At 52.6% G+C, this 19,901-nt stretch overlaps 9 protein-coding genes across 9 annotated transcripts; 5 read left to right on the forward strand and 4 right to left on the reverse strand.

Annotated features, from left to right (window-relative positions):
* Positions 1-99: 99 nt before the first annotated feature.
* Positions 100-1,175, reverse strand: AUEXF2481DRAFT_8959 (uncharacterized protein; the record flags this gene model as incomplete). Its single annotated transcript, XM_013483990.1, has 2 exons — positions 100-1,038; positions 1,092-1,175. The coding sequence occupies 2 exons, from the start codon at positions 1,173-1,175 to the stop codon at positions 100-102; spliced, it is 1,023 nt and encodes a 340-aa protein (XP_013339444.1).
* Positions 1,176-1,376: 201 nt separating this feature from the next.
* Positions 1,377-2,192, forward strand: AUEXF2481DRAFT_33483 (uncharacterized protein; the record flags this gene model as incomplete). Its single annotated transcript, XM_013484005.1, has 1 exon — positions 1,377-2,192. One exon carries the CDS (start codon positions 1,377-1,379, stop codon positions 2,190-2,192), a length of 816 nt encoding a protein of 271 aa, XP_013339459.1.
* A 194-nt stretch (positions 2,193-2,386) lies between these two features.
* AUEXF2481DRAFT_8961 (uncharacterized protein) lies at positions 2,387-3,005 on the reverse strand (the record flags this gene model as incomplete). The annotated part of the gene is made up of 2 exons (XM_013483991.1): positions 2,387-2,860; positions 2,916-3,005. 2 exons carry the CDS (start codon positions 3,003-3,005, stop codon positions 2,387-2,389), a joined length of 564 nt encoding a protein of 187 aa, XP_013339445.1.
* AUEXF2481DRAFT_521219 (uncharacterized protein) lies at positions 2,868-6,370 on the forward strand. Its single transcript, XM_013484055.1, has 2 exons — positions 2,868-3,494; positions 3,546-6,370. Exons 1-2 carry the CDS (start codon positions 3,240-3,242, stop codon positions 5,907-5,909), a joined length of 2,619 nt encoding a protein of 872 aa, XP_013339509.1. The 5' UTR covers positions 2,868-3,239; the 3' UTR covers positions 5,910-6,370.
* Positions 6,371-6,586: 216 nt separating this feature from the next.
* AUEXF2481DRAFT_33485 (uncharacterized protein) lies at positions 6,587-8,509 on the reverse strand (the record flags this gene model as incomplete). Its single annotated transcript, XM_013484006.1, has 2 exons — positions 6,587-6,830; positions 6,888-8,509. The coding sequence occupies 2 exons, from the start codon at positions 8,507-8,509 to the stop codon at positions 6,587-6,589; spliced, it is 1,866 nt and encodes a 621-aa protein (XP_013339460.1).
* Positions 8,510-10,417: 1,908 nt separating this feature from the next.
* Positions 10,418-12,075, reverse strand: AUEXF2481DRAFT_112842 (uncharacterized protein). Its single transcript, XM_013484056.1, has 2 exons — positions 11,179-12,075; positions 10,418-11,127 (listed from the first exon to the last, which is right to left on the reverse strand). Exons 1-2 carry the CDS (start codon positions 11,642-11,644, stop codon positions 10,646-10,648), a joined length of 948 nt encoding a protein of 315 aa, XP_013339510.1. The 5' UTR covers positions 11,645-12,075; the 3' UTR covers positions 10,418-10,645.
* Positions 12,076-12,593: 518 nt separating this feature from the next.
* AUEXF2481DRAFT_48479 (uncharacterized protein) lies at positions 12,594-14,114 on the forward strand (the record flags this gene model as incomplete). The annotated part of the gene is made up of 3 exons (XM_013484020.1): positions 12,594-12,790; positions 13,013-13,854; positions 13,906-14,114. The coding sequence occupies 3 exons, from the start codon at positions 12,594-12,596 to the stop codon at positions 14,112-14,114; spliced, it is 1,248 nt and encodes a 415-aa protein (XP_013339474.1).
* Positions 14,115-14,328: 214 nt separating this feature from the next.
* Positions 14,329-16,193, forward strand: AUEXF2481DRAFT_521004 (uncharacterized protein). Its single transcript, XM_013484057.1, has 3 exons — positions 14,329-15,123; positions 15,179-15,872; positions 15,924-16,193. Exons 1-3 carry the CDS (start codon positions 14,669-14,671, stop codon positions 16,005-16,007), a joined length of 1,233 nt encoding a protein of 410 aa, XP_013339511.1. The 5' UTR covers positions 14,329-14,668; the 3' UTR covers positions 16,008-16,193.
* A 1,025-nt stretch (positions 16,194-17,218) lies between these two features.
* AUEXF2481DRAFT_33489 (uncharacterized protein) lies at positions 17,219-19,063 on the forward strand (the record flags this gene model as incomplete). Its single annotated transcript, XM_013484007.1, has 4 exons — positions 17,219-17,663; positions 17,714-17,972; positions 18,022-18,265; positions 18,317-19,063. 4 exons carry the CDS (start codon positions 17,219-17,221, stop codon positions 19,061-19,063), a joined length of 1,695 nt encoding a protein of 564 aa, XP_013339461.1.
* Between the last annotated feature and the right edge of the window lie 838 nt (positions 19,064-19,901).

Genomic DNA, 19,901 nt, shown 5'->3' on the forward strand with positions numbered 1-19,901 from the left:
ACTGTTTTCTGTTCTTCAAATTGCATTCGATATATGTGGCAGCTTACTTGGCGATTGGATACTCTGCAATATCGGTAGTGGCTGTGGTGGTGAGGATTTTCAAACCAGAGCCGCAAACGCAAGGACATCGTTCTCCAGGTCCAGCTTTGTAAATGGCGGCGCCTCCATGTCTTGTAATCCTTGTACAGCCGTAGCTAGCATGAATTTCTCCTCGAACGCTTGAAGGGTCATCTTGACATCTTCAACCTTTGAGCCATGCAAGATGACTTCAACGTCGCTGACCTTTTCTCCCCATGTACCATGCGTAGAACATCTGGCAACTGTTCCCGGCTTTGGACTTTTGACATTCTGAAACTCTAATTCCTTCAACCATGGTGCGAGTAGGGCCTCACCAGCGAGCTTGATGTATGCTTCCTTGTAGCAAAAGAAGCTGTAGAAGCGGCGCAGCTTCGCGTCAACCAAGAGGTCGCTATTGAAAGAACATTTCACGCCAGTGTTGAGGGTAATTGCCAGATCCTTATTCCGTTGTATGCCGCGGTCAAGTCGACCGAGATCTCTGCCCTTTACTATCCTACCATCCAGTAGGGTAACGTAGTCAACATTATACTTCATGTCCCAACGTTCAGCCTCGGAGAAGATGTCCTCGTAGATGTCTATCCATGCATCGAAGCCTTCTGCATCGATAGTGCGGTAGTCGTCGCGTTCATTGACGCATACGATATCGGCTCCTACAAGAGCAGAGTGTGATTGACCTGTTGGTGGTTTCCAGCCCACTAAAGAAACCAGACCGGCTTGATGAGAGATGTTGAAGTCAATGTCAGCGAACGACCCAGTCGGTAAGACAGCGCATGGTTTCCCATGCTTAGGATCTCCTTTACGGGCTATCTTGACATCCTGCCAAGGAATGTCTAATGCTCTGGATATAAAGAGTCGTTTCAACAGGGCAGACGCAAGAGACATTCGAGCATCAGCGATGAACATCTTCCGGAGCACGGCATCTCGCTCGTCCCCAGAAAGAAGTCTTAGTACGTCAGGGGCCTAGTGGGGTCAGAAGGGACAGACGGGTGTCTTCACAGTGCGGGAGCACTAACAGCATCCTTGATTTGTTGACCAGGCCACAAGGTTCGAGTATCGATGAGCCAGCATGTCAATCCTTCGATACTAGAGTCCGCCATGAATTATGCCGCAGGACTTTGGTTTATTTGAGAAGTGGCATCAGCGAAAGTGACAGACTGAATAATGAATGAACGAGTGGGTGAGTGAGCGCGGGGCCGACCAAGGCGGTGGAAGCGGCCTTAACTCCGATCGCCGGCGTGTGTCATCGCAACCATAAACTTTTCCCAATTCGTGTGCCTTTCCTAATCATCACAGCAAACATGAGCGCAATCACTATCGGAGTTTTGGCCCTACAGGGCGCGTTCAGCGAGCATATCCAGCTACTACAGCAAGCCGCCAATTACATCGATTCAGAAGACAATGCGACAGCAAGAAAGTGGCAATTCATCGAAGTCCGAACCGTCGAACAACTACAATCATGCGCCGCCCTTGTCCTCCCCGGCGGTGAAAGCACCACAATATCCCTCGTCGCCGGACGATCCGGTATGCTGGAGCCCCTACGCGAGTTCGTCAAGGTGTCCAGGAAGCCGACGTGGGGCACGTGTGCAGGACTCATTCTCCTCTCCGAGTCTGCCAACCGCACAAAGCAGACGGGACAAGAGTTGATCGGAGGACTGGACGTGAGAGTCAATCGCAACCACTTTGGTCGTCAGGTCGAGAGTTTCGAGGCGGCATTGGATCTGCCCTTCTTGGCTGAGGCCGGCGGCGAGGCATTTGCTACCAGCACCAAGCCCTTCCGCAGCGTCTTCATCAGAGCACCCGTGGTTGAGAAGATCCTGGAGACACAATCTGGAGCACAAGAGGAAGAAGCAAAGTTGGACGACACGGTGGTTGCGCCGTCAAAGGCAGCATCGAACGGAAAGGCGGTCGGCAAGGTTGAAGTCTTGTGTAGACTCCCAGGGCGCGCACAGGCTTTGAACGACAAGAAGCTGACAGCAAGAGAGGTTGGAGAGGAGGGAGACATTGTGGCCGTCAGACAGGGCAATGTGTTTGGCACGAGCTTCCACCCAGAGCTGACGGGCGATGCCAGAATTCACGTGTGGTGGATCAAGCAGGTTCTACAGGCTTTGCAGTAAGCAAGCATGGTCAGAGAGGGAAAAGGACGGAGGAAATGGGTATCGACGACATATAGATGATGTACGAAATGCATGCTGCTCAAGCTCGATCCTTGGAGAGTCGTGGCAGGGCCTTTTGGGTTGTAGAAAGAGAGAGAAATAAGATAAACGCCTGGACTCCGTGGAAAGCGCCATGTCCGATGGGAGAGGTCCGCTCATCGGTAGTTGTCGTTGTAAACGTCGTAGTCTTCCTTGATGGCTCTGCCGTAGCCTCCTCTTCCAGGGTCAAACTCCTCACGGTACTCGTCTCTGACCTGGCCTCCGCTCTTTCCACGCCCGTATTGTCTGCCCTCGTTGAAGCCCTCGTCGAGATCGGTACGGATGATGCGCTCGTCGAGCTTTGTGCCGCCGACGTACTTCAGGCAGTCGAGAGCGTCCTGGTGGGTGTAGTACTCGACAAAGCAGAAGCCGCAGGGCGTCTTTTGGAAGCGATCGAGACCCATGATCAGACGCTTGATCTCGCCGCACTTTGAGAAGAGTTCGTGGATCTGTTCCTCTGTGGTGTAGAAGGAGAGGTTGCCGACGTAGAGAGTGGTAGCGTCCTTGAGCTTGTCTTCGGGCTCGGGTGTCTTTTCCTGGGGGGCCTGGGGAGTGTCGTCGTCGGGGGCGCGTTGGTATCTACGGCGCTTCTATGCCAAGGTCAGTGGGTTGGTGGCAGATGACGGGCAGTTGATCGAAGTTTACCTTGCCGACCGTGTAGGAACTCGGGCGGTCCAGACGGTCGCATGTGGTGCGCAACATGATGTTGGCAGCCATGCTTGCTGTTGCTGCCATGGTCGATCAAGCAAGAGGGAGTTGGGAGGTCGAGGTGTGATGCGACACGGTGATGGTGACGATGAGGAGCAGACAGTAAATAGTAAATAGTCGCTGGCTGAAAGGCTCTAAGTGACGTGGTCCAAGCTTGTCGGTATACCGCGTCGACCGAGTGTTTGCGACGAGCTCCCGTCTAGAAAGCTTCACTCGTGTCTCTTCTTGCCAGACCCTTGCACTCTGTCTGTATCCTCAACAATGGCAAGAGTGCTCAGGCATACCCCGGACTGGCTCTCGGCGCCTTCAGCGGGCTACAATTTGTTCCAGCGCAGCGCCGACACAAAGGCTGCTGCTTTTCGCAATGCAACTCAAAAGACCGACTCTCGCGGCCCTACGCGCACCATTGCCCACCGTGGTACAGAGATCTTCGTACTGGTCGGCAATGAAATCAGATGGTCCGACCTGGTCATGCTAAAGGATGCTCCTCGAGACGACGACTTCCAAACTTACAGGGCAAGTTGCATCTTTTGATTTGGTTTACTGTCCACCGCTGACCATGTCTAGATCCTGAAAACTCCCGTCGCCGGCCAGATCAAACAGCTCGTCGTCTCGCCCCGTGGCGACTACCTCGCCATTCTCACTTCTCACACGGTCCACATTGCCATCTTGCCCGATTCTTCCCATCTCTCCGTCAAGGATGACTCTCCGCTTCGCATCAAGGCCTTCCAGCTCGGTCCCACGGCACATGTGCTCGAACAAGCCCCCGTCGTCTCTGCCCTATGGCATCCTCTCGGCCACCTGGGTAGCTGCCTGGTCACCGTCACAAAAGACGCCTGTCTGCGCCTCTGGGAACTCAATCGCGACTCTCGCGCCTCCTTTGACCAACCCGAGCTGGCCCTTGACCTGAAGAAGCTCGCAAATGCCACTTCATCCGATCAGGATTTTGCTGCCTCAAACTACGGCGCCAGCAAAGCTTTCTCGCCCGACTCGATCGAGATGGAAGTCGCCGCCGCTTGCTTTGGTGCCAGAGCCACCTCGGACGAACACGGCTGGGCCTCGATGACCATGTGGATTGCCATGACCGAAGGCGACGTCTATGCTCTCTGTCCCCTGCTGCCTTCCAAGTGGGAACCCACCCCGACTACTATTCCTTCTCTGTCGACTGCCGTGGTAGCCAAGGCCGAGGCCATCTCTCAATCTGATCCCACTCCAGAGGAACGCCGTATCGTAGACCAACAGCAACGATGGCTCGCCGAGATTGATAATCAGGATCCTCTGATCGTCTCACATGCTGACACTCTGGCTGACTTTGAAGTTTACACTCGCCCCTCCAATCCCCCAGCTATCCCAAAGCTGCAAGGTCCCTTCTATCTTAGCCCGGATTCCGACCTTGATTCAATCACCGACATCTTTGTCGTGGCTCCCCGTCTTGATGACGATGCATTGATGCAGGAAGAGGATCAAGATGACTTCCTTGGCCACGACGGTCTTTCGGTCGGCATAGTCTGCTTGGCTACCGCTTCTGCCAAGGTTCACATCTGTCTCGATCTCGATGGCGTTGAGGCCCAATGGCTGCCGTCCAGACGCGCCGCTTTCCGCCGTCGCTTTGACGAAGAAGAGTCTTTCTCCGAATTGCTCCTTGTTGAAACCCTTGCTACTCCTGAAACCACAAACTCATGGCCTACCTTTACTTCTATCGATACCAGCCGCTACGCCTTCCTCCTCAGCTCCAACGAAGGCATCTTCAACATCTCCCTCGAGCCTTGGATCGCTCCTCTTGAGGACGAACTCATCAACCCTTCCGACTCTGGTGCCGCCTTCCGTCTCGACGTACTGTTCGATGTTGAGAGATCATCCATTGATCGCATCCTCAAACGTAGCACCGAATCTGGAGTTGCTCCAGCCTGCGTATCGATTATAGACTCTGACCTAGGTCACTTTGTCCTGACTGCTACCTCTTCTCAGCCTCAAGCTGTGGTATTGGACCTCCCAGTGGATCGATCATTATACAACTCATTTGCTCCCGATGACACTCCGTTGGCTCTCGCCGCACCTGATGTCCGTCAACCATACCAACCCTCCGAAGCCTTCTTCGCCTCATCAGCCCTCGCTGGCTTCCTCGACTCAGCGGTGCAAAGAAACACTCAACTAAGAAAAGCAGACCTGAAGACACAAGTCCGCTTCTCCCCAGCCACCCTAGAACTCCTCACCGATGCCCACCGCCTGCTTTCCACAGAAACAAGTAGACTGGGAGCTGCGGCCGCCGACCTCTTCCGCCGCTGCGAAAGAATGCGCGCAGAATTATCAGAGCAAATCCGCCAAGTCGACGCAATCTCCAAGCGCGCCGATGCCGTAACAGGCGACGACGATGATGGTCAAGATACAGATCAACCGCGCGTGGTCGGCAAAGACAAGATTGACGAGCGTATGGAGGCTGCACGCACGCGATCGAAAGCACTCGCCAAACGCGTCGAAGCCATGCGTCGCCGCATGGCAGGCCTAGGCGGCAAAGAACTAAGTGCAAAGGAAGAAGCCTGGGCAGCGGAAGTAGCAGCCCTCTCGACCAGTCTAGGTGATGTCGAAACCAAGGCCCCACAAGAAACCGGAGCAGAAACAGAAGCCGGAGCCACAGAAGACGATCTAACAAGTCGTCTAACAGCAGTAGGAGAACTCAAACGCACCCTCGTCGCTCGCGCAAAGGAAACTGCAGACCGACAGAAAGCCCTCACGTCAAATGGATCTCCAGATGAAGATGCACAAGAATCACAAGATCTGAGTGCTAGTATGAGTCGTATACCCATCGATTTCAGGAAACAGAAAATCGCTCAGGTCATGCAGTTGTTGGAGCGTGAAACCGCTTTGGTGGATGCGGTCAGTGATCGTTTGGGCAAGTTGAAGGGACTGGGTAATTCAATTTCGCCATTCTAAGGGAGGTTGAGAGACAGCTGTGTTTCAGATTCGTGTTTTTGGATGAGATTGATGGCATAGAGAAGGAGTCCCTCGGAAAGGACAAGGAAGAAAAACATACGAATTCTTGCATATATCTCACAATGAAAAGAAAATCATCGTCATCGTCATCAGCAGCCAAAAGGGCGGATTGTATCGTGATCGCAAAATAGGAGGTGTTTTCTCGGCACGAAAGTGAAACATGTATTCGTATTTCGGCCGGAAAAAAGTCCATGTCTATGTTGGGCTTGCAAAGAAGAGACTAATGCCAGGAAATAGGAAGAAATCGGTCATCAAACAACGGACCAACAAAGAAGACATTGTCCTCCTGTCAGAAAACGGTTTTTGATTTGGAAAGAAAAATCGCGCATGTTACGCCACGTAGAGCAGCAAGAAGAAAAAATCCACTCCCACACACATTGAAAGATTCTGATAGACAGATCTTATTCCCCAAAGAAAAAACGCCTTGTGCCCTAGTGAAGGTCGAGAATGGTAGAAGGAAAAGGGGAAAGAGGCGTGTAGATGAGATGGGCCCAACGCCAGGCTAAGAAAGAAGAAGACAATAACGACATCATGGCTGGTTGGCTGGTTGGCTGGCAACAATGTACAGAGCAGGCCAAACCTCTCACAGATATGTACAACCGAAAGAAGAGAATCTCTTAGCGGCTCATGTCCCAGGTGGGCTTGAGGGCTGCGTTGAGATCGCTCTGTGTGCCGACCATGTCTCCGGGCAAGCGACTGACGCGGTAAGCACCGGCACGAATGGCGTTCTGCTGGACGTTGGAGATGCCACTGCGGTTGCTGCGGATACTGCCAGCGTCACTTCCAGAAGCTTCGTTGCGGAAACGCGGTGGGGGAGCAAAGTCCAGAGCGGTGAAGGTTGAAGACTTGCGGAGAGCGTGTCTAAAGGAGATGCAGTTAGTATAGGAAGATTGGAGGGGTCTTGAAGTAATGACTTACGCGCTAGGAATGACACTGAGGTCGTCAAAGCTAGTTGCCAGAGGTGTGAATGCACGAACAGAGGGGCTGTAAGGCCTTGCGGGACTGCTGGGGGTGCGACCAGCTTGGCGATCACGGTATGATACCGGAGGAGCGAAGAGAGTGGGCGTGAAAGTCATGTCATCGGTCAGAGCCGAGGGTGTGGGCAGGTTGTGCAGGGCGATGGGAGGAGGCAGCTGTTTCCTGGGCTGCTGGGGAGGACGGCGGAAAGCAGGGTTGGCAATGTGACCGGTCGAGCCGAAAGAGGTGTTACTGCGAACGCGACCACCACCTACGCGTGGAGGAGGAGTCATAGCACGACGAGCCATGGGCTGGGCGTATGGGACTTGAGGCGCTTCGTACATGTAGGCACTGTAGTCGGCGTAGATGTCTGCCTCGTACTCGTTCTGGTACTGTCCTTGGGGATTGGGCTTGCTGTCGTCAAAGTATTCCTTGTAGAAAGAGCGGATACGGTTGGCACGTTGTTCAGGGTTGTCATCGGGGTGGTCTGGCGGCAGAGGACGCAGACCCATGACGGATACACGGCGTGCGTCAGGAGCAGCAGCGTGCAGACCATCCGGGACAAAGTCTTCGGCTGGGTGGAGAGCAGCAGCGGGCTCTTGTTGATGAGGAGGAGGCGAAGGAGGGGTGACATGGGCGGGGGGTGCAGGAGCATAGTGGTGTTCGGGAGGCGAGGGAGGCGTGACGTGGAAGACATCAGGGTCGGGCATGGTCAGCTTTGGAGGGACAGGCTTGGTACGAGGAGCGGCAGATGCGGCAAATGAGTTGTTCATGTGAGCGGGCGGAGGAGGAGCAGGGTGCGAGCGCTGGACTGGAGCAGGGCCAGTAGGATAGTTGGGCGCGTGGATGCTGTCAGGAGACTGGTCCATGAAGGGGTCGGAGCGAGACATGCGCTGGGCGTTGTTCAAAAGTCCGGCATTGAGGTTCTCGGAGCGTTCACTGTAGTCGGTGTAGACGGAGGCGTTTCCAGGCTTGGGACGCGAGGAAGAGCGGTCAGGGATGGAGCTGGAGCGGGCGCTGGCCATTGTCACGGGACGATACGGGTCTTCGCCGTCGGTGATTGAGCGAGACATTGAGCGGAGCGACGACGACGAGCTGTTGACTTGGGCGGGCAGCAGGTAAGGCGTGTGCATATCGAGCGAGAGACCACGAGTGTGCATCATGTTCTGCGTCGACTTCTCCATGTCGGTGATGGTCATCTCGGGCACACCCTTGTGGGCTCTGCCCTTGGACGGCACCGTGTCTAGGCCGAAATCGAGGGACTTGTATTTGTCGTCGCGATCTTCTTGGGCGTGCTTCCGCTTGACGCGTCTGTGCAGGAAGAAGAGAACGAGAGCAGCGACCACGACGGGCACTGCTACGGCCACACCAATGATGATGCTGGTAGTGTTGCCAGCAGTCGTCGGCTTCTGGCATGTTCCTGTGTTGTCTCCGGCCTTGCAAGTCGATGTCGCAGAAGACTCGGACGAGCGCTGCACCAGTGTCGGTCCATCATCGAGTGTGGCATTCGCCAAAGTCAAGAAGTTGGGCGCGTGCTGGTGGGGCACATGCCACTTGTGGTGTGAGTTGAGCGTGATTCCCATTGTGCTTGTTGTTTGCCGTAACGATGCGGCGATTGTGTTTCCAGGAGGTCGGGCGGTTATTGGCAGTAGTGCATCCAGGCAGTATTATGCGTGATTCTGGCGGGCGACTATTATGATTGCAGGGGCTGTTGAAAGAATGACTTGGCGAGTATTTACAAAGAGTGACTGGGGTGAATGGTATACGAGGAAAAGGAGCGTCGGAGAATGGACAGCAGAAAGCGAACAAACAACATGCAAGAGTCGGTGCCGGTCGAGAAACGAGAAGGAATGGAGGTTGTGCCTTGGCGAGACCACAAGCACAAGCACAACGCCCCAGTCTCCTCAATCCGCCCTAAGGGGCAGCCCGCTTGTTGCAATTACCGACTCACCCGCCCAGCCTGTCCCCTTCCAATGATCTGCCACAAGCCGTCTCATGTTGGTGACCTCGGAAATCTGGCCTATTCTTCTTTATCGCTCGTGCAGTTTTGCCTCGTGCGAACAACGACCTCGCATTGTCTATACAGGATCTCCGCCCTGTCCTGGTTACGAGAGTCTGTCGTGCGAAACATGTGGAGGCACACGCTACAAAAACTCTACAACCCCTTCTTGCTGTCTCACGTTTGAACTCTGACCCTTGTTGCAGATGCAGGTACGCGGATCTACTCGCCCAAACGGGAAAGGTCAATTGCCTGTTCCTGAGGACATGGTCACAGCTCCCGCCCTCGAAGCTTTCGCTTACCCACAACACTCCCACGCCGACATTGTTTTGTTGTTGTCCAAGAAGACGGTTTGATGTCACCTCCGCTGCCGAGGACCGCATCTATACTGTTTGATCTCATCACCAAGGAGATGGGAGCCTTGACGAAACCGTTCAGTAGAACGTGCCGCTTGTCATCTCAGACACCCGCCATATAGGTGCGTGCCACATTGCGCACGGCAGCCCATCAGTTGGAAACAAAGCCGAGCTTCCTTCTGCTTCTTGAGGGATTACTTGAGCACTCGGCTGTGTGCTTCCACATGCAGCCAAGAATTGATCACAATTTCACTTCTTTTGCCTGCATCCACTTTACTTGCCCTGTCCATTTGACGCCCACGGTGAAGCCAATGAAACACCCGTTAAAAATTGAGCACAAAGACTTTGTTCGGTTGTGTCGCTTGCCAATGGCCCAGCCCTCGATTTGTTGAGATTTGACAACGCAGTCGGACTCGAGTTGCTCTTGCTTTCTTGCATCGAAGTGGACTGTGTCTTTGCTGCAATGTTGAGCAGCTCGACGAAGTGAGTCTTCGGTGCGAGCTCACTTGTTCAGTCAATGCCAGTGCATGACCGAGTGATGCATCGGCCGAAGCAATGCTTGTGTCGCTTAAGAGTCTGAGATCCTCGTTTGCCTCAACTAGTCATAGTGCAGGGCTTGCTGCTTCTAGAGTTGATCATGAACAACTTTAACCTCTTGTTGGTCTAACCACGAGACCTGAAGTTTCAAGTCCTGTAACTACGTCAACTAAAAGGCCTTGTCTACAGGTACATGACGACAGCAGGCTGGTGTCCTTGTTGTCGAAACTTTGGACTCAAAGTGAGCCCTCGACTTCACTCGAACAGTGTGCGTATTCGTTGTTGAGACTTACAAATTTTGGATCCGACGGCGCCGGTAGTCATTGTTGAGAGTCGACTCCACACCGACAGGTGCCGAATGCTCCCATGTGGCTGTTGAAGATGTTTGTCACAACCCATTCCACTCTTCTGGTACACAACTGTTATATTGACATCAGGTTACCATGCTCTAGATACCAGAAGAGGCCCTAGTTCTAGTAAGAGCGACCATGTTCTCCATTGCAGTCTACTCACAGCGTCACAACCGGTTGATTGGAGCAGCCGCAACTTGACATGGTCTATGTGCCAGACGCCACTCGTCTGGACTGCGTCTATCATCTCTCATCAGCGAGGGAGCACTGCTGTATTGTGGACCGTCCCATATGTCATGACTCTCGTATATTACACGTTAACTCAAATATCGTTATTCTAGGTACATTATGTATTTCATCCCAAACGCTTTGCCTATGCACAACCAAAACGCCTTGTCCGAACACCTCGATATACAAACCGTCTCCCACTTATGGTACATTTGCAATATCTGCCAACATTTTCAATGTGCGAAAGAACTACTTGCGGCCGAAGAAGCCTTTCTTTGTGCCCTTCTCAGCGATGCCGGGTGTCTCTGTTTGCCAGGCCTTCTTGCTTCCGGTCTTCTTTCCCTTCTTCACATCTCTTCTGCTGGCACAGCAACAACAGAGACTGGTCTGGATCAACCAGGCGAGGATCGAGGTGGCTGCGGCGATCCACATGAATACGAACATCTTGATACCCAGCTCTCCACCAATGTTGAGCTCCTCAACGGATGTGAAAGCATTTTGCATAATGATGAACATAACAGTCGCGATAACGGTGGCGACGGTGATGAAAAGCGCGGCCAAGAAGGTGAAGATACCAGTGAACAGAGTGAGCCAGCGAGAGAAGACGGCCAGAGGATTCAGGATCATCATGACAAAGGACAAGCAGGCACCTGCAAGGAAGAGACCGAACATCCAGTGCGAGACAACTCTAATGAGGCCCAGAATGTCGGTGAGATCGGTAGGCAATGCGACTGAGAGGATGGGTTAGCTCGGAGACTGCTGCTGTGGACTGAATTACTTACTGGTCGCACCAGCGAGCAGCTGGTTAAGGATAATCTGCACAGGGTTGAACCAGTAAAGAGTCTCTGGGCTGGAACAGTCTGTGACGCCTTGGCCGTTGTAGCCTTCACAGAAGCCCCAGAGACCAACGCGGTAAAAGTCGTGCAGACCAATAGTCTGAGCGATAGAATTGATAATGGCGGCATCCGGAACAGACTCGGGGAAGATGTTGGTCAGATTGATGTTGATGAAGTATATACTACTTTTGATGCTTCCGGTACCAGTGCAGCCGACCTCGACAAGGATCATGAAGATGACGGTGATAAGGAGCAGGAATGATGAGATCAGGGCCCATATCATGCGAGTACGAGTAGCTCTCTTGACCTGGGCCTTGGAGGGACCATCAATGCCAGGAGTCAGTGTGCGGTCCGTTTCCTCAGACGGGACCCTGGCATCGGGAGAGACGTTGCGGTTCTTACGACCGAACATGGTGGAGGTCGACGTGTGGGGAGGCGAAAAGGGAGTGCAACAGAAATGAAGTCGACAGCGGCCTGATATGAATAGCTGTGCAGTCGACGTCTGAGAAATCTCTGGACGATAGGAGCAGAAACGCCGAAAGGAGATCAACGTCTCAAGCACAGCGGGCGTACGATGACGAAATGGCTGCAACGGCCCGGGTTTATGTTGATGTGCTTGGAGAAAAGTTGTCTGCGTCGTCCGCGCAGCATCTGGGCCGACAAGGAGATATTAGCGTCAGCCCAAGCTTACGACATCTGTGGTGGCTGCCTCAGAATCACTGTTCACCTTGATCCCACGCGTATCCGTACGCTCGTCTTTGCGTAAGGTTAGCAAAATGCACGGATAAGCCCTGGAAATTACATCATGGTTTTTGCACGGACGCCGCGGCAATCCTATTAGCGTGACAGCCACATCTTGACCTCTGTCGTGCCAAAGTCAACGTCGAGCCGCTTAGATACTAGCAATGGTGCTGGTTATGTTGATGTGAGACTGGGGAAGTGTCAGAGAGCTTCATGATTCATGCGCATGCTTGCTCAATACCCACATAGTCCACACGGCCCAAATGGAGATCTCCAGGTAGATCTGATGATATTGTCTCCTTTTATTCTTTGCACGGCCTCGCGTCCGTTAATCGCGTATCAGACTGCGGCCCAACAACCAGTAAACTTACGCGGCACTCCCGGATAGCCTCATTAACAAATTGTACCTTGTACATACCCGTTTTCTCCAGCTACTCCGAGCCCTCTCCGTAGACGTCACTCACGTATCCGAGCACACGCCATTGTCAACGTCCTTTTTCGTCTGCAGAAGCTAGCGGGAGTTGATCCCTTGTGCCTCATATTTTCTATCTTCCCTCTCGACATCCGCTGTCGCCTGGCAGCTTCGCATCCTTCTTTGTAACCCACTCAGCAGCACTAACATGCTACCCCTCAGTCTTTGGCTCGCCGCCGCACTGGCCTTGGGCACCAACGCACAATCCTCAGACAACACTGCCTCCGCGTCCGATGTGTCTTCGATCTCCGCATCCAGCAGCAGAAGCGGCAGTGGCTCCAGCAGTCCTTCTGTCGTCACCTTGACTGGTAGCCAGACATCGTCTGCTGTCTTTACTGGTGGCATGTACTCGTACAAGTCTCTTGGCTCCCAAATCACAGCATCGACTCTCTATGCCGACGAAAGTTCCACCTCTTCTTCTTCGAGTTCAAGAACCGGCTCGTCCGGCACTGGAAGGACTGCGACGACGACCTCGGCTTCGAAAGGCTCGACTAGTCTCGCGACTTTGCTAGTGGGTGGAGGAGGAATCGTCACACAGAGCGTTATCAATGGAACCGTCACTCTGAGCTCGCATTTGAACTCGACCAGCACTTCATCTTCTTCCAGAGCCGGTACTGGCACCAGCAGCAGTGCCCAACCCACCAACACTACACCATGCAACAACTATCCCGAGTTCTGCAACCGCAAGTACGGAAACATCACCGAAGTCGTCGCTCACAACGCCGCTTTCAACGTTCCGGGCAATCTTGCGTCCAACCAAGATCGCAGCATCACTGTCCAGCTCAATGACGGTATTCGCATGATTCAGGGTGAGACCCACTACGTCAACGGTTCCATCTACAGCTGCCACACGAACTGCGATCTTTTGGATGCAGGTACCTTCCTCAGCGAGCTCAATGAAGTTGGTGACTGGGTTCGCGATCACCCTTACGACGTTGTGACCATCCTCATTGTCAACAGCGATTTCATCGAGCCCGGCAATTACAGTGAGGTTGTTCAGCAGTCCAACTTGGCTGATTACCTCTACGAGCCTCCATACATTCCTATGCGCTTGGACCAGTGGCCGACTCTTTCCGAGATGATTCTGTCACAGAAGCGCGTCGTCGTCTTCATGGATTACAACGCAGATCAGACAAAGTACCCCTACATCCTTGATGAGTTCACTCACATGTGGGAAACTCCTTTCTCTCCTACCGATCGTGCTTTCCCTTGCACCTCTCAGCGCCCTCCAAACCTTGATCAAAATGCCGCTAGAAACGACTTGATGTACCTTGCCAACCACAACCTCAACACAAATGTCGCCCTCTTTGGCCAATCGATTCTGATTCCCAACTCGGCAGAGTTGAACGTCACAAACGCAGCAGCCATCGAGTATGGCTCCCTCGGAGCTGCCAACGACAACTGCACTGGTAAGTCGTATTTGTCACATCTCCATTTCGCACTCGCTAATCTGAATGTAGCTATGTGGGATCGTCCTCCTACTTGGTTGTTGGTCGACTACTACGATGTCGGCTCTGGTTCCGTTTTCGAAGTAGCTGCTAAGGCCAACGGTGTTGACTACAACCGTGCCTGCTGCGGTGCTACATCCACCTCGGCTGCTGCCAATGTCAAGGGCTCCGCAGTAGCAATGCTTGTTGCACTTGTCGCGGCTCTCTGCATCAGCGTTTAATCTTGTAATCTAATAAATGTTTTGTTTGCGCACTTAGAAGGTACTGCGAGGGGTCACATGGCGTTTGGAAATGTTGGCGATTGAAGAAAATTCTATGCAGCGCCAGGATCGGGCCTTACGAGCGACGAGTATTAATGAAGTTCGACATCCTATTTCGTTTGACGTGATACAATTAGCATGGTCCTCGATGCAATGAATCGTCTGCAGGGCCACGCGGCGTACATGCACGCCTATAAATAGCTAGTTAGAGAGGAACGCGTGAGATGCATACACCTCGGTCTAGAGCGATGGAGATGAGTAAATGGTGGAGAACGATGAAGTCAAGGCCATCCGTACTTTCACCACTTGGACGAGCAGTAGTCAAGTACATAGACACATTATGATATGCGCAGAATACGGGGTGGTCGAGAGACATGATGAGATGAGCACGGCAGAAGCTGCTTGTATCGGCTAAAGTTACGCCTTTTGGAGCGGTGGTTGTAATTGCCACCCTGGCCAGTCTTCTCATCTTCTCATCAGCACCCAACAACTGGTCTTTCTTCGAATACATCAACATGGATAGGTCAATACCACGTAACTCTTCAGACGTAGTGGATCCCATTGGTGGTCACTCGATTCCAGGACCGCGTCGCAGTGGACGCACAAGAATGGCCATGGGTACCTGCGACGCTGATGCGCAATCATCGAATCACGCCACCAAAACCATGTCGAAGAGAAAACGACCAAGCGCCAACGACATTGTCATGGCTGATCCATCGCAAGAGACATCATATGTGCAAGAAGTCGTCACAGCAAGCAGCTCCAAACCGACGCGTAAACGTGTGGCGAGCAAGCAACTCAGCAAGTCTGACGTCGCGGATGCCGAGCCGATCACTAAGTCGCGTCCTCGTGGTCCTTCCAAGGATGCTGGAAACCTGATCGATCTGACTGGAGACGAAGATGCCGCTCCAAAGTCCAAGAAGCCGAAAAACTCCAAGTCTGAGAAGGGCGAGGAGAAACGTCTGAGAAAGTAAGTTCACATACGACAGACATCCTCTACGTACTATGTAGCTCATGCTCCACAGTTACCGCACACAGGCACCTCAAAAGTATGCCGCTGTTGTACTTCGGGCCACGACTCAGCGTATGGTGGTTATTGATAGACGCCGCGCAAACAGCTATGACTGTTCACACCACGCTTCTCGCTGCATGTCTGAAGAGGTCGACCTCGCTGGCTCCACTGGCAATGTCTATACGGTCAAGATCACTCATGTGCCGGAGTGTACTTGCCCAGACTTCCGAATCAATCGAAATCCACAGTGCAAACATATTCTCTATGTGCTGCTTAAGATTCTCAAAGTGCTGGAGCCGCTAAACTATCAGGCAGCCTTCTTGACCTCGGAGCTCGATGAGATATTTGACCATGCAGGACCACTGCCCACCGAAACCATCCAGACCGAGGACAAGGACGGCAAGCGTAAACCAGTCGAAGGAGACTGCCCAATATGTTGCGAGGAACTATCACAAGAGACCGAGGCCATTGTCTGGTGTCAGGCTGCGTGCGGTAACAATCTTCACAAGACTTGCTTTGACCAGTGGGCTGCCACTAAAGGCCATGGCCAAGTGACATGTCCCTATTGTCGAACACAGTGGCAGAGCACAGTCGATGGTGGTACTCTTAAGGGGATGGCGAAGACAGGCCAGAAGAACAGGGATGGTTACGTCAATGTGGCAGATCAAGTTGGCATGTCCACGAGAAGAGACTATTCGACGTACCACGTATGTTAGAACTAGGCTGTCTCGATGATATCTGCTAATCGTTCTGCCTAGGATTACTGGGTTCGTGCACAGCTACGAGACGGGCTGCTCGATGACGGCGGCTACGATCTCGGTTACGAGGATGATGACTACTGAAGGCCATTGGCGCTTACTGATACTTGACGACACATAACAACAGAGCCCTCGCTCACGGGCTGACAGCCTCTGGGATGCTGTGAGACTTGCTCTATAGCTAGGCATGTATTAATGATTTGACCCACCAGACTGATTTGCTTGAGCTCGCTCAGCTGTAGGCCTTTGCTTCTGCTATGCTTCGCAGTAGAGATATTTTAATCAGAGAGAGGCATCACCTTGCAGACAAAAGCAGAGCCAGTAGATGAGCGTCAAAAGAGTTTCTCGAAGTTGTGTCGCAATCGATACAGCATTGCTGTATGTCACACAGCTACAACTGACAGACGTTGGCGACCGAAGCTTTGGTAGAAATAAAGACGTGCGGTGATCGTTCTATGATAAGAACACACTGCCAAAGGATCTGCCGTTGGCTGTCTCAGCACACCTACTCTGAATACAAAACTGCACGTGGCCGTGACAGCGCATTGCAGAAGTCCTCGTGGTCATGTAGGTGTCAGTACTCAGCCTTGAGACCCCGCTTGTCTGTTACACAAACATACTTCTATTATATCCACACTCGAGCTCATCCCTTCGGAAGTCCTGAGGCAATGCCCTCAAGGGCTGTTATGGAAACATACCAACTTTTCAATGGTTGCAAAGCTAGGTGCATGGCTCTACAACGTGTAACGAGGCTCGGTCGGCCAAACTAAGAATGTTATCTGGGGAGCATGGCTTGTCAATTGCGGAATTCCGGTGGTGATTCTGCCTCTACAGGATCTACACTGTTTGACTTCGATGTTCCCCGCCCCGGCATCGCATACTCACCGTGTGCCTTGGCACCGGTTGACCCAGACGCCTGTTTCCAGCCACTTCCAGCCTAGGTTACGAAATAAAGTTAACTATAAATTATCACGACTTTGACAGGGCGGACCGCCGCCTCTTGTACGTCTGTGGCCCACGGACAGCGATGGCTTGCCTCCATTCACTCACCGTTGCGAGCTTGTCCGCGTGATGCTTCGCACTTGCCCTCGACCTCGGCGGGAGAGACCACATCATGGTGGATATACCATTGTTACGGCCGTTCATGTGTTTTAGGCTCACTGGAGCAATTTGGAATCTGTCACGTAAGTTGAGCGCGGGCATCATGGGAACAGTATAAGTAAGTCACTGCTGCAACTCTCTATCACCACGCCGACCAAGACACATCTCCTCATAATCGCATACATTGATACACCATGCGATCCATCCTCTTCGCCGCCACTGCATTTACTGCCGTCCTCGCCGCTCCTCTAGACGAGAAGCGTGCTACTGGTCCATCAGCGGTTGTCAGAAACGGAACAGTTGTCGGAAGCACCTTAGGCAATGTCGACTCTTTCAAGGGCATCCCATTCGCTCTCCCTCCTACCGGTAGCCTTCGCCTAAAGCCTCCTCAGTCTGTGACCGCGACCTACCCATCAGGAACATTTGCAGCTACTGGCGAGCCGAAAGCATGCCCTCAGTTTGCTAGCCAGGTCGACAGCTCTGACATCCCAGCCGATGTTCTTGGAGAGCTTCTCATGTCTCCCATTGTGCAGGCAGCTTCTAACTCTGGAGAGGACTGCTTGACCCTCAACGTTCAACGCCCTGCTGGTACCACATCGTCTTCGAAGCTGCCTGTAGTGTTCTGGATCTTTGGTGGTGGTAAGCAGTACGCTAAACATAGGAAAAAGACGAAAGCTTACAGCATGTAGGATTCGAGCTGGGATCTACTCAGATGTACGATGGTACCCCTCTGGTCGCTGAATCTGCCGCTTTGGGACATGGTGTCATCTACGTGGCAGTCAACTACCGCGTAGGAGGATTTGGCTGGCTTGCTGGCAAGGAGCTCCAAGCAGATGGTTCCACTAACCTTGGCTTGAGAGATCAAAGAAAGGGCCTCGAGTGGGTTGCCGAGAACATTGCGGCCTTTGGAGGTGACCCGGACAAGGTTACTATCTGGGGAGAATCAGCGTAAGTTGCATACTTTGCTGGCCATGAATCGGGCACTGACAACAAGTAGTGGTGCCATTTCGGTTTATGATCAAATGATCATCAACGGTGGAGATCACCAATACAACGGCAAACCCTTATTCAGAGGCGCCATCATGAACTCTGGATCTATTGTTCCTGCTGTGGACGTTGCTCATCCCAAGGCACAAGCTGTGTATGATGTTGTAGTCAACGCAGCTGGCTGTGGTGGTAGCAGTGACACGCTTGAATGTCTGAGGAGTGTAGACTACGACACCTTCATGAGAGCTGCCGATGTAAGTCAACGGATTCTCGTTATGCTCACAACTGCTAATTCACGTTCACAGTCTGTACCCGGACTTTTCAGTTACCAGTCTATCGCGTTGGCATACCTTCCTCGTCCAGATCCTGCAAGCTCCTTCTTCCCAGTTTCTCCCGAAGTCGCAAACCAGAATGGAAACTACGCCAAAGTACCAATCATCTCTGGAGACCAGGAGGATGAAGGCCCGTTGTTCAGCTTAGTACAGAGCAACATCACGACCAGTCAACAATTGCTCGACTACGTTGCCAGCGCCTTCCCCGACACACCAAAGTCTGTTGTAGCTACAGCCGTTGCTACTTATCCAGAAGACCCAGCTGCAGGATCGCCATTCAGGACTGGACTTTTGAACAACATCTACCCTCAGTACAAGCGTCTGGCCGCCCTCTTCGGAGATGCTGTGTTCAACCTGCGTCGTCGTCAGCTTCTGTACACCGTGTCCTCCACTGTTCCCGCATGGAGCTATCTTGACAGCCATTTGTACGGCACAGCAGTATTGGGAACTTTCCACGGCAGTGATCTCTTGAGCATCTTCTTCGGTGTGGCTGGCGGTACTTCCCAGAAGACCTACCTCGACTACTACACTTCGTTCATCAACTTCCTTGACCCGAATGCCATTGGTACCGGGCTTCCTAACATTTACTGGCCTCAGTACAACACCACCAAGCCTACACTGTTGCAGTTACAGCAGGTTGGCAACAACCTTCTTCCCGACACATACCGCAGTGCAAGTTTCCAGGCTTTGACAGCGGCCTATGGCCAGTTCCGTACCTAGTCGAGTTGCGGTTCACATAGATAAATCATAATTACATACATACTGTGCTTGCGAGCATCATACTCATTGTCAAACCGTCGATCCATTATTCCAAACCTCATTCTCTCATCGATGAGCGAACACAACGAGAGCCTCGTGACAAAAGTCCCCTGTCTGATCTGAAGTCTGGCAGACATCTCAATGGTGTGTATCGGTGGAGCAAAAGAGAAGGAGACAAAACAATGTCGCAGCCGTGAATCGAACACGGGGCTCGTGCATGGCAAGCACGAATTTTACCACTAAACCACTACGACTGACAGGTGAAGCACCCATCGGTGAGAGAAAATCTATACAATGCAGCAGTGGTACTGGATAGATCGAGATGGCAATGCAATACAGTCGGCTGGCTCAACATCGGATCGAGCCTTTAATGTTGTCTACTTGAACGTCTGGTGTTGCTCAAGTATCTGCCGGAGGGCCAGCAGTGAGGCTAGAGCCTGTTGCCGTTAGTAGAATATTTTCTGTCAAATTTCTGATAGATGGATGCACGGACCGCCAGAGCTCATCGGGCCAAGAGGCTGGACATTTCGCACCAGAAAGACAGCTTCGGATAGCCACTATATGAGAAGTTGATAACGGCACTTGGAGGCGTCAAGGTAAGACCATCTCTTGTGTGGAAAAATATGGAGTTGTGGTGATCAAAATGTTGTTAATGTAGTGGTTTGCATGTATCGATAGAGGCTGTACTTGCCAGCCAGGCGGCTCTTCGTGGCGGGGTGCTCGTTGCACTTACCTCTCCTTCCTTGTTTTCGTGTCCCGCGGCAAGGCAAGAACTACGGAGTCCTGAATAGCTGTTGTT

This window comes from Aureobasidium subglaciale (assembly GCF_000721755.1).
Source record: "Aureobasidium subglaciale EXF-2481 unplaced genomic scaffold scaffold_34, whole genome shotgun sequence".
In the NCBI taxonomy this organism is placed as follows: Eukaryota; Fungi; Ascomycota; class Dothideomycetes; order Dothideales; family Saccotheciaceae; genus Aureobasidium; species Aureobasidium subglaciale.

Excerpts from the sequence above, each read along its gene's own strand:
- AUEXF2481DRAFT_521219 (XM_013484055.1), top strand. The coding sequence starts at position 3,240 with ATGGCAAGAGTGCTCAGGCATACCCCGGACTGGCTCTCGGCGCCTTCA. Across the intron at positions 3,495-3,545 it reads ACGACTTCCAAACTTACAGG|ATCCTGAAAACTCCCGTCGC; the intron begins GCAAGTTGCATC and ends GACCATGTCTAG.
- AUEXF2481DRAFT_112842 (XM_013484056.1), bottom strand. The coding sequence starts at position 11,644 with ATGTTCGGTCGTAAGAACCGCAACGTCTCTCCCGATGCCAGGGTCCCG. Across the intron at positions 11,128-11,178 it reads GCTGCTCGCTGGTGCGACCA|TCGCATTGCCTACCGATCTC; the intron begins GTAAGTAATTCA and ends CCATCCTCTCAG.
- AUEXF2481DRAFT_521004 (XM_013484057.1), top strand. The coding sequence starts at position 14,669 with ATGGATAGGTCAATACCACGTAACTCTTCAGACGTAGTGGATCCCATT. Across the intron at positions 15,124-15,178 it reads GAGGAGAAACGTCTGAGAAA|TTACCGCACACAGGCACCTC; the intron begins GTAAGTTCACAT and ends CATGCTCCACAG. Across the intron at positions 15,873-15,923 it reads GAGACTATTCGACGTACCAC|GATTACTGGGTTCGTGCACA; the intron begins GTATGTTAGAAC and ends CGTTCTGCCTAG.